The following is a 12,587-nucleotide window of genomic DNA, read 5'->3' on the forward strand; positions in this document are numbered from 1 at the left end:
ACGTATTGTTACATACAATGTATTGTTACATACAACGTATTGTTACATACAACGTATTGTTACATACAACGTATTGTTACACCTTGTTACTCTTGAACTGATTTAGGCTTGCCATAGCAAATGGGTTGAATACTTATTGACTAAAGACATTTCAGCTTTTCATTTTGTATTAATTTGTAAAGCATTTAGAAAAACATAATTCCACTTTGACATAATGGGGTATTGTGTGTAGGGCAGTGACACAATCTAATTTGAATACATTTTGAATTCAGGCTGTAACACAACAACAAAATGTGGGGAAAGTCTAGGAGTGTGAATACTTTCTGAAGGCACTGTAATTGTTACCCAGAAATGATTTGATATTTCAAATTTGAGTTTAAAAAGATCTGCATTGGACCTGTTTTTAAGATATTTTCTCATTTCTCTCTCTCTCGTGAAGAGGGAGGATAAAGAAGGGTAGATCTACCAAGTAGTTTAGTGTTTTACCTGAATACAAGTTTGTTTATTAATTATTAGGTTGTGATTAAAACTGGTAATTTTGTTACCAAATCAGTAGCAGAATTTATAGAAATCATAGTAGCCACAAACCACAGTTTGGTCACCTGCTACTGTTCTCCCTTCCACTGCCATACTGTTATGTTCAGCTCATAACAGTTTTTTTTCTGTTGGTCTGGTGGTCAAAGCAAGGCTGTGAAAACCGTCTGGACAATCTCCCTCTCTGCCTCTCTCTCTCTCTCGTAATTCTGTTACTGGATGTAAATCCACTTACTACCTACCGTAGTTCCATAACCAAAATAAATTGGTGTCATGTCATAGCTGACACCATTTTCTTTCTGCAGACATTTTTCAATCTTAATTCGGAGCAGATAATTAAGAGTTTTTGGAAAACCTGCATTAACAGAGGGATATTTTTTACCTTAATTATCTTAGCAATGTTTGCATCATTCTTAACGGTAATTCGTTTTTGTGACAATTTGTGGAAATTGTTAAATGTAGACCTTGTGCATGGAGTTGTAATGGTTTGTTAAACTTTGAAATCAATGGTTTCTGTTTAGCATACATTTTAATTGAAAACTGAGTCAAAGCGCAATTCCGTTACCGTGGAATTGCCCAAAGGCTTCCATAAAACAGCATATTCTTGAATACGGGAAGAGAGAACCACCTGCATCTGATTCCCAGCATTGCCTCCCACCCACACACAGCAGCCCTGGCAGGCTGTGACTGAGGTAGTGACGTGGTGCTTTTGAGCCCAGGTCTGCCAAGCCGAGCCCGGGTTTGAGATACCAGGGGATCAGAACGGCCCTACTACAGCCTGGGCAGAGAGCAGCACAGCCCACTGCCAGAGCTGTTCTTAGCTCCTGAGTGAGAGAACCAACCAGAGCAAGCTGAGGTGGCAGGAGGACCAGGGCCGGGTCAGTTTCAGGCTGGGCCAACCCAAGCCAAGGGAGAGAGGGCTGGGATTCTGGTTCCCGAACATGGGTCTTCTCAGGGTTGTGAGGCGGGAATTAGAGGATTCCCACTGGAGGAATGGTAGCTTAGAGCAGTAGGACAGAGCATTGAGAGCAGTAGGACAGAGCATTGAGAGCAGTAGGACAGAGCATTGAGAGCAGTAGGACAGAGCATTGAGAGCAGTAGGACAGAGCATTGAGAGCAGTAGGGCAGAGCATTGAGAGCAGTAGGGCAGAGCATTGAGAGCAGTAGGACAGAGCATTGAGAGCAGTAGGGCAGAGCATTGAGAGCAGTAGGACAGAGCATTGAGAGCAGTAGGGCAGAGCATTGAGAGCAGTAGGGCAGAGCATTGAGAGCAGTAGGGCAGAGCATTGAGAGCAGTAGGAGAGAGCATTGAGAGCAGTAGGAGAGAGCATTGAGAGCAGTAGGACAGAGCATTGAGAGCAGTAGGACAGAGCATTGAGAGCAGTAGGGCAGAGCATTGAGAGCAGTAGGACAGAGCATTGAGAGCAGTAGGACAGAGCATTGAGAGCAGTAGGACAGAGCATTGAGAGCAGTACTCCTTCTCTTACCCGCTGGAACAATTATGTTTCACCTGTTTAATAGGTGAAAACTGAGGTCTGTTTGTATGGGATCATCTTTTTTTGACCACTTATAAATCGAATGAACAAATCCCCCATGCATGAGGGGCGAAGCTCATTCCTTAATGATTATTGCTGGGCTTTGGCCCTCCCTGTGTGTGCAGTTCTCTAACTGTGTGAGGCAAGTGCAATGCACAGCAAAGGTGAGGATTGGATTTATATAGCGCCTTTCTACCAACTGAGGTACCCAAAGCGCTTTACATAGTAAAGGGGGAAACTCACCTTATCCACCACCATTTTGGTAGAGAGTGCCCTCAGCCTGGATGCTGTTTACGTTGTAGTTTAAAACGACCTACCGCTGCAGCCCGACTCTGGCCAAAAGCACTTGACTTCTGTAGCCCTTTTATTTCAGCCTGACTGATTCAGTCAGTGCCCTGCTGCAAAATACATGACGTAGCTAAAGTTAGACCCATACCTCAGTTACATGGAAGCTGCTGTACACATCAATAGCCTAGCTGTTCTATTTGAAAATGCACATGTTGTTTTCCTGTGTGTGCACTGCATCTGTCTGTGTCTTTTAAGGACACGTAGGCTGTAACCAGAATGCCACATTTGGCCTCCGTCAGTTAATCAATCAGTCAGATAGTAAAAGCAGACCTATTTGACATCCATACACTACTGTCCAGTGAACTGAACAAATGATATGAATGAACACTAGTTGAGGCAATTGCTGCCCTGTTATGAGCTCTGTTAGCCTGTTGTACAGTGCATTCAGACCCATTTGTCTTTTACCACATTTTGTTATGTTACAGCCTTATTCTAACATTTATTTAAAAATATATATCTACACACAATACAGCATAATTACAAAGCAAAAAAACTGGTTTTTAGAAAAGAAAAAAAACTGAAATATCACCTTTACATAAATATTCAGACCCTTTACTCAGTACTTTGTTCAAGCACCTTTGGCAGCGATTACAGCCTTGAATCTTCTTGGGTATGACCCTACAAGCTTGGCACACCTGTATTTGGAGAGTTTCTCCCATTCTCTGTCAGATTGGATGGGGAGCGTCGCTGCACAGCTATTTTCAGGTCTCGCCAGAGATGTTAAATCGGGTTCAAGTCCAAGCTCTGGCTGAGCAACTCAAGGACATTCAGAGACTTGTCCCGAAGCCACTCCTGTGTTGTCTTGGCTGTGTGCTTAGGGTCATTGCCCTGTTGGAAGGTAAACCTTCGCACCAGTCTGAGGTCCTGAGCGCTCTGGAGCAGGTTTTCATCAAGGATCTCTTTGTACTTTGCTCCGTTCGTCTTTCCCTCGATCCTGACTAGTCTCCCAGTCCCTGCCGCTGAAAAACATCCCCACAACATGATGCTGCCACCACCATGCTTCACCGTAGGCATGGTGCCTAGTTTCCTCCAGATGTGATGCTTGGCATTCAGGCCAAAGAGTTAAACCTTGGTTTCATCAGACCAGAGAACCTTGTTTCTCGTGATCAGAGAGTCCTTTAGGTACCTTTTGGCAAACTCCAAGCGGGCTGTCATGTGCCTTTTTACTGAGGAGTGGCTTCCGTCTGGCCGCTCTACCTTAAAGGCCTGATTGTTGGGGTGCTGCAGAGATGGTTGTCCTTCTGGAAGGTTCTCCCATCTCCACAGAGGAACTCTGGAGCTCTGTCAGAGTGACCATCGGGTTCTTTGTCACCTCCCTGACCAAGGCCCTTCACCCCCGATTGCTCACTTTAGCCGGGCAGCCAGCTCTAGGAAGAGTCTTGGTAGTTCCAAACTTCCATTTAAGAATGATGGAAGCCACTGTGTTCTTGGAGACCTTCAATGCTGCAGAAATGTTTCGCTACCCTTCCCCAGATCTGTGCCTCGACACAATCCTGTCTCGGAGCTCTCTAGACAATTCCTTCGACCTCATGGTTTGTTTTTTTCTCTGACATGCACTGTCAACTATGGGACCTTATATAGACAGGTGTGTGCTTTTTCAAATCATGTCCAATCAATTGAATTTACCACAGGTGGACTCCAATCAAACATCTCAAGGATGATCAGTGGAAACAGGATACACCTGAGCTCAATTTCAAGACTCATAGCAAAAGGTCTGAATTGTTATTTAATTTAAAAAAAAAAATGTGTTTAAAAATAATTGCTAACAATTCAACAAAACTGTTTTTGCTATGTCATTATGGGGTGTTATGTGTAGATTGATGAGGAACATTTTTTATTTAATCAATTTTAGAATACGGCTCTAACGTAACGAGATTAAAAAGTGAAGGGGTCTGAATACTTTCCGAATGCACCGTATGTAGAATACAGGCTGTGAATGACCCGTTCTGCTTGTGTATCTCTTGCTCTGTCCTGTAGGTGCAATCCTGGGTCGCTCGGAGACACAGGAGTGCGTTTACTACAACTCTAGCTGGGAGAAGGAGCGAACCAACCGCAGTGGCATCGAGCCTTGCTACGGAGATAAGGACAAGAGGCTCCACTGCTTCGCCACCTGGAAAAACACCTCGGGAACTATCGAGATCGTCAAGCAGGGCTGCTGGCTGGACGATGTTAACTGCTATGACAGGTTAGGTAGTGTCTTATTCTGAGGCAAGATTGTAGACTCAGGGCTTAGTGGTCCTCTGTAGCTCAGTTAGTAGAGCATGGCGCCAGGATAGTGGGTTTGATTCCCGGGACCTCCGATACATGAAAATGTATGCACGAAAACAGTCACTTTGGATAAAAGTGTTTGCTAAATGGCATATACAGTTGGGCAAAAAAGTATTTAGTCAGCCACCAATTGTGCAAGTTCTCCCACTTAAAAAAATGAGAGGCCTGTAATTTTCATCATAGGTACACTTCAACTATGACAGACAAAATGAGAAAATAAAATCCAGAAAATCACATTGTAGGATTTTTAATGAATTTATTTGCAAATGATGGTGGAAAATAAGTATAAGTACGGCGTCTCCGACCACATACCACATTTTCGGATCAAGCATAAATTGGCTTTCTACTACAGCGCTTGTCAGAGTGGTTGTCTGTCTCTTCCTGTAAAGATGTAGTTCTTCCTCACCAGAGAGAGAAAAAGTGAGAGAAAGAGGGGGATCGGTTCAGTGGAGGGCTGCCAGCACTCAGCTCTCTACCTTTGTGACAGAGGTGTTCTCTTCTTTCTTCTCCTGTCTTTCTCTCTCTCTCTCTCTGCCGCAGTAGTGAATGTGTGGAGACGAAAGAGAGTCCGGACGTCTTCTTTTGCTGCTGCGAAGGCAACATGTGTAACGACAAGTTCCTCTACAGCCCCGACACGCAGGCTGTCCAAAGTAAGTCGTCATGTAAGTTCACACACAGGAAGCTGATGTAATGTCACATCCTCCTCTGTCTGTTTTCCAGCCAAACATAGACGATCAGTCAATAAGAATAACCCAACCTAACCCAAGAGGCACTGGGGCATATTCCCCAACACACACTAGAGACACAAGGTCTTCTACTTCACCAGGGCCCGTAGGTTTACTGCTTTAATTTGAAACTCTGTGTCCAGGCTGGCCACTGTCCTCCTCTCTATGGCGGCCAGTAGGGACCTGTCTGAGTCTAGGCCCAGTCAGAGTGTAGCAACTAGTGTCGTCCGTCGGGGCCACCAAGCCCAGCCCCAGATAACCTCAGTGTCACAGGAAGGGAAACCGCAGCAATAATGCAATCCAGCCGTGTTTGTGATGTCAGAGAACTGTGATGTCAGAGAACTGTGATGTCAGAGAACTGTGATGACATAGCTGTGGCTGATCACATCAAATACTACATCTTTGTGATATGACAAGTGGGCGCACTGCACAGTAAGGCTTAGCTATTTGTTTTTTGGGTCAGTTGGTTGTTTCGGTGGTTATTTTTGGCTGCTGGCTTAAGTTCTCATGAAATGTATTTCACTATTAATCTCACTATTTAGAGGATTTTGTTGAAGCGACCCAGATGTGTTGAGCTGTGTCGGGAACTATTTTTAGAGTGTTTCACTACTAGTCTTCTGAGACCATTGTGTATGGCGTGATGAAAATATGAGGGGAACAAAGCACATTTGCATACCTGTATTAAGGTGTATTCTCTCTCCATCTCCCTATCTCCTCCTCACCAACCCCCTTCCCTCTCTTTCCACCATCCTCCCCATTCTCGCACCTTTATGTACCCCACACCTCTCATTTTCTTCCCCCTCCTCCCCATTACCGCCCTCTCCGCCCCCCGGTCCTCCGTCCACAGCGACCTCCAACCCGTTTTCCCAGAAGCCTCAGTTGTTCAACACCCTGCTGTACTCTCTGGTGCCCATTATGGGCATCGCTGCCATCGTCCTCTTCTCCTTCTGGATGTACCGTCATCACAAGCTGGCATACCCCCCCGTCCTGGTGCCAACACAGGTAAGAGTGTGAGAGTGTGTGCGTGCGATGTCCAGAATAAACGGAAGACGTACTCCTCACTGCTTGGTATTTTAATCTTGATATAGGAGTGACTCACTAACATTTCCAAGGAAAACGGATGCAAAACAATGGATGGCAGAAGAGAACGTTGAACCTGCTGATCTGAAGTGAACACACGTGATTAGCTGGAGAGTGACAGGAAGCCTAGCCCATGACTCGGACCGTGTGCGGCCGTGTGTGTGTGCGTGCAGTGTATGTGGGCACAGCCTGCCACTAATACTGTGAACTGTGTATCTGCTCAGCACTCAAGCCATTACTATGGCCCCACACACAGGCACACGACGGACACACACAAAGCTGTTGTTTGTTTACCCTGGTTAGGCTCACAGGATAGGGCTCTGTGCTCATAGGTCGGACAAGGGTGGCTCACTCAAGCCTGCTCCTGTACAGCTCTTTGTAAACTGCCGTTCAATAAATACAAATGTCACCAGAACACTGCCACTGCCTTTCCTCTGCCTGTTGCCCTTTGCAGTGTGTTTGAGAGGGAGCCCACGATGCCGTGAAGTGTTTGGTTACTGCGTCATATGGAACAGTGTGACCTGACCCCACTCCTCTGCCTCCACCCCAAAGGCTCCCTATGTTTGTCATCTATTTCTGGGGTGAGCTGGGATGATTCTGGCCTCCCTAACCCAGCACTACGTGGCCATGATGTCATGGAGGAGCGAGCACCCAGGGTGTGGTTTAGGCCTGAAAGGGAAAGTGAGGGGAAAAGCACAAACGAATAAATAATGCAGTCAGGCTCTCCCTTCGCCCCTCTCTCCCTCCCTCTTTCCCTCCCCTGGAGGCTGGCTCTAACCCTGGGCCCTTAAAGTGTCCATGTTTAATCTATAACGCATCTCCTTTGAGCAGAAGTGCTGATTGCCTTGCCTTGTGAGCAGCTGATCTGACACCGGACTAAAACTCGCCCACTTCGACTCTTAATCTCTGTGTCATGTCTGATTTGTTACGACAAGCGCCCCTCCGTTTCATTTGCCCTACGTGGGTTTGCTTCAAGCTCTGCTGTAGCCAGACGAGCAGTCGTGACACGCGGGTGAGGTGAGCCTGGAGAATGTACATTTAAGAGCATCCGTCTATTTGCTATGAACACAACAATGGAATGCAGGAAATGCCAGGACACTGTTAGCTAGTGTCCTAGAGGTTGCCAGAGTCTGGCAGTAATACATGCATACACAGGCCCAGGGCTAGTTATGGCAGGGACATCATTTATGACTGTTCTGCTCGGGCACAGCAGCCACTCTCCTAACTACCTGTCTTACTGTATGGAACATGAGCTGAGGCCTCTCCATTATTAATGAGCTTTTTTTTTTTTAAAAGGTAAACACTCACTGTGCTTTGATACAGAGTGAGAGTGAGAGTGAGCGAGAAGGGATTGGCAACCTTTCAAGGGTCACCACAATCACGATCGTGTCCATATCTGAATTTGAGCCAGTATGCTACAGCAGGAAAATAATCCCGCAGGAACAGGACATTTGAATTATTATGTGGATTATAATTAATAGTCATTTTTGTAGGGGTTGATGCACGTTTCATTAGGGAGAAACGAGTCAGAAATATCAGTGGAAATTACGAAAGTTGTCCTGCAACAGGGTGGTCAAATTAAGATCCTACATCTGTATGAAAACAGTTGAGTATAAAAAAAGGCTCAGGCAGAAAAGGAGATGGCTGCTCTATTAGTATTCTATACTTTTAACTAGCCTGCACTGAGTGTACAAACATTAAGAATACATTCCTAATATTGAGTTGCACCTCCTCCCTTTTGCCCTCAGAACAGCCTCAGTTCGTCAGGGCATGGACTCGACAAGGTGTCGAAAGCATTCCACAGGGATGCTGGCCCATGTTGACTCCAATGCTTCCCACAGTTGTCAAGTTGGCTGGATGTTCTTTGGGTGGTGGACCATTCTAGATACACACTGGAAACTGTTAAGCGTGAAAGAGCCAGCAGCGTTGCAGTTGACACATCTGTGCACCTGGCACCTACTACCAAACCCTGTTCAAAGCTTAAAAATCCTTCTTTAACCGGACTCCTCCCCTTCATCTACACTGATAGAAGTGGATTTAATGTGACATCAATAAGGGGTCATAGCTTTCACCTGGTCAGTCTATGTCATGGAAAGATGTTTCGTATATTCGCTTTCCCACACAAGCACAAACACATGGTCATCAGATGCTGCGGCGCCAGGCGACACTGTCCACATATTTGTTATCGGGGCTCTATTTTTCATACGGCCATGAGAGGTCAGGGGAAGCTGGAATTGATTCAGTAGCTGACGACACACACAGGCCCACATCTTTCACACGCCAGACCCAGGAGGAGTGAGAGGGGCGAGAGAGAAGAAAAGGGAGGAGGCCCAGGAGGAAAGCTGGAGAGAGAGAGGAGAAACGGGGAGAGATCTCTCTTACCAGAGTCATCTATCATCTGGGATGTGACTACTGCTCCTTTATCTACCTCCATTTCACCCTCACTGAAAACAATCATTTCTTTTTTTGCCTCTTTTCTATCCTATAACAAGCACGCCTTTCATATAATGATAGAGGTAAGATACGTCTAATTAAACTCCAACACTTTTCAATTTCAGTGGGTTTTGGTTGGGAGGGAGCTTGATAACTGGGCCCGTTTCATTTCTGACTGCTTCCCGATTTATTGTTTTATTTCTTTGGGATGGGTTTATTTTATATGTGAGTCATGGTTGCTTTTATGGATCTTTTTAATCATATTTTTGCATGGATGTCATGCATTTTTTTTCATCCTTTGTAAATGCAGAATACAGTGGAATCAACCAATGACCAAACAAAGTACATGCATGAGTCAATGTACAAAATGCATTCTCTGAGCATGGATGTCCACTTTGGATGATAATATTTTGCACTTTTTTTTATCTGTTGCAATGCAACCAAGGGTAGCTAACTAAGATGACGTGTGCCAACGTGTAAATGAAAGAGGGGTTGGAATCCATTGAATTACGGAAAGGCTGCCTCTGAAATGAAACCTTATTCTCTATATACTGCAGTACTTTTGCCCAGGGCCCATGGGATTCTGGTCAAAAGTAATGTACTATGTTGGGAATACAGTGTCATTTGGGACGCGGACTATTCTTGTGCTAATACATGGATGAAAGAGGCATTGGACCAATTTAAATACAAGTATGGCCTTTGATGTGGCGCTGGTCAAGATTTAGCCAATGTTTCACAACAAAGGACTACTGTTAACCCCCCCAGCAGCATGTGATGCTTTCAATGTCATAAGTCAATTGCTGTAATTGAAGTAGCTGAGATGTGTGATTGTTTGAAGGCCTCATGCATCAGAGTGGGTGGGTTTGTGCAGATTATTTTTTTATTTCCTGTGGTACAGTGTGGTGTGCTGACAAAGTGTAATGTACGCCATTCAGCCGCCCAACCACCTTGTGAACGGAGCCTGGGTCTGGTGACACTGTGACTGACTGGTCACTGTACATAGCCCAGATCATAACAATTCTAGAGAAAGAGATGCTGCTCCTGCTTTTGTAGTGCTTTACTTGAACTGTTTGCCACTTGAACTGTTTGCCACTGGTCTGGGTATGCGTCCCAGTTGGCACCCTATACCCTAAATAGGTAGTGCACTATTTGGCACCCTATACCCTAAATAGGTAGTGCACTATTTTTTTGACCAGAGCTCTCGTGGGCCCCAGTCAAAAGTAGTGCATATATAGGGAATAGGGTGCCATTAGAGACTCATCCTAGGTCTTTAGACAGTCAGTGGATCTGAGCAAATTGCCCTTACCTCCTTAGCAGTGTTACCTAGGGTTACCTCTTCCAAATTGTTCTGTGGTACAGCTGGTATCTATTGTGAATGCTCCTTAGCCTCCTTGGCTGTGTCATTGTTCCTGAGGACTTTGGATTTTAGAAACAAAACAGTCCTTCAATTCCAATATAGAACCGTCATGGTGGCCTAGAGTCAGTTGGAACTGCCTCTGCCTGCCAAGTGGTTACTTCTAAGTGAACTTGCAGACAGTAAGAAAATATTTTCTCAACTTTTTACCTGTCAATCTGCTCCTTGTCGCATGTGTCATTACATTGCTAGCCAAGGAATGCCTCCCAAATGACACACTATCCCCTATAGTGTGCCCTACTTTTTAACCAGGGCCCATATGACTCTGGTTAAAAGTAGTGCACTATATAGCGAATAGGATGCCAATCGGGACACACTTCACGATTCATAACCCTCTTACCACCACCAAGGACGTACCAGATCGTAAATCGGCCGTAAAATAAACACAATTGTTTTGTTTTTTTTAGTTCCTTTTTCAAAACATCATAAATGGGATGGAATTCTATTGAGGGACATTTATTAGTGCCCAGGGGCGTCTCTCCATTAAACACAATACGGTTTTCAATCCTGCTTTTTACGACTCAGCATTCAAGCTTCTGATTAATTATTGAAACTATGGCGAGGAAAAGTCAGGCGTAAGCATGTCGGGCAGGCAGGCGTCTGGTGTGTTTACTGAAACCGTGGCCAATGTCAGCGCTGTTGCTTGGCAGGCTGTTGATGGCGGCGATTCTTCAGCTCTGCAGGGCGACAATAGACCCCCCCGAACACCCCTCACTTGTTCATCTTTCCATCAATGGTTGCCATGCCCTCCAGTGGACATTGAACCAGCCACTATGTATTGTTCGGTTTTGGGGCTCCACATCGATGGTGACATCGTACTCTCTCTCGAAAGTCACACGTGGAAGTGATTAGTTTAATCCAGAGGACCAGCTGACTTGACCCATTTTATATTTGGAACACACACACAGTTTGTGACACTTGCTCCCTCTAGCACATTGTTGATTTGAAACTAACCCTGCCCTAAGCCATCACCAGAGGGGGAGGCTTGACCCATCCAGGCCACTCATATCAGGTTGCTCTTCATGCGATACAGTGCCCAGATATAAATATGCTAAATACATGGCATTACTTCTGACAGCAGCTACTGCCACACCCGCCTTGTTTTCAACCCTGCCAGGTTGGCACCCTATTGCATATATAATGCACTACTTTTGACCAGAGCCATTTAGGCCTTGGTCAAAAGTAGAGAGTCATTTGGGACGCATCACCACAATCGAAGGCTAAAGGCGCCCTCCCCTCTCTTTATTAACTAGCTTCTTCTAAGTCCCAGACCTCTCCTCTCTTCTCCTGTCTCTTATTTACTCTACCTTTTATGCGGGAGGACTTGTAAAAGAGACGCTTGGTCTTCAAATATTCCTGTAATAACATGGAAGGATCTAATTGAAAATGGATGTCAAGTCCATTTCTTTGAAGAGACGGTAGGACTGACCGAGCTATTGCCCTGTGAAGTCTAAGAGAAGACTCTGGGTGCGCCCCAAAAGGCAACGTATTCCCTATATACTGTAGTGCACTACTTTTGACCCGAATCCTATGGGCCCTGATCAAAAGTAGTGCACTACATAGGGATGCATTCAACTTATAACGTTTTAGTAATTGATCAGACAGTCTTACCCAGAGCGACTTACAGTAACTAGTGACTGCATTTTTTTTATTACTTGTCCCCTGTGGGATTCGAACCCATAACCTTGGCGTTGCAAGCGCCATGCTCTACCAACTGAGCCACACAGGACCACGTAACTGAAGTAGAATACAACAATGTGCTCTCCTTGTCCTGGAATGATCCCTGCGGACAGTGTTTTAAGCGTTCACACTGCTCTGTGTCTAGACTAACTAAGACAGTTTTCCTTGATGGAAATCTTTCAGATGAATCTCCTCAGGTTTTCATCAATGTCTTGTCTAGTCTGGACTCTTTTTCATAACGATCTGTCTTCCCAAGTGTGTTCCCAGCAATTACACAGCTTTTAGAGTTCAAAAATACTGTTCCTGTTAGGGCAATGACAGAACTAATTAGATACAATAAAATTGTATCCGGTGTATCAGCGTCATGTGGGGACTGAATACGGTGAGGACGTGCACCTGTTCTTTCCGCTATTCTCAACTGAGAAGCAATGATGGAAATTAGAATTGGCATTTCAATTTACCTCCTGAATCAATTGACTAAACTGAAATGGAATTGAGCCCAACACCAAGTATGTAGCCCCAATGTCACACTAGTACAGAGCGTATGAGTGTTTTCATTGATCCCAGTAC

General features: G+C 45.1%; 1 protein-coding gene across 5 annotated transcripts in view; it reads left to right on the forward strand.

Moving 5' to 3' along the window:
• LOC112266566 (activin receptor type-2A) overlaps positions 1-12,587 on the forward strand; it is a 46,128-nt gene that overhangs the window by 27,789 nt on the left and 5,752 nt on the right. Inside the window, exons 1-4 of one of the 5 annotated variants that reach the window (XM_042297051.1) lie at positions 4,074-4,129; positions 4,395-4,602; positions 5,226-5,347; positions 6,258-6,412. In XM_042297051.1, the coding sequence (XP_042152985.1) occupies positions 4,075-4,129; positions 4,395-4,602; positions 5,226-5,347; positions 6,258-6,412 (540 nt within the window). In that variant the 5' untranslated portion in view covers position 4,074. Of the gene's footprint in view, positions 1-4,073; positions 4,130-4,394; positions 4,603-5,225; positions 5,348-6,257; positions 6,413-12,587 lie in introns of those variants that run through there. The other 4 variants (XM_024444147.2, XM_024444146.2, XM_042297052.1 and 1 more) reach the window with 4 other exon arrangements.

Source organism: Oncorhynchus tshawytscha, linkage group LG14, assembly GCF_018296145.1.
Source record: "Oncorhynchus tshawytscha isolate Ot180627B linkage group LG14, Otsh_v2.0, whole genome shotgun sequence".
In the NCBI taxonomy this organism is placed as follows: Eukaryota; Metazoa; Chordata; class Actinopteri; order Salmoniformes; family Salmonidae; genus Oncorhynchus; species Oncorhynchus tshawytscha.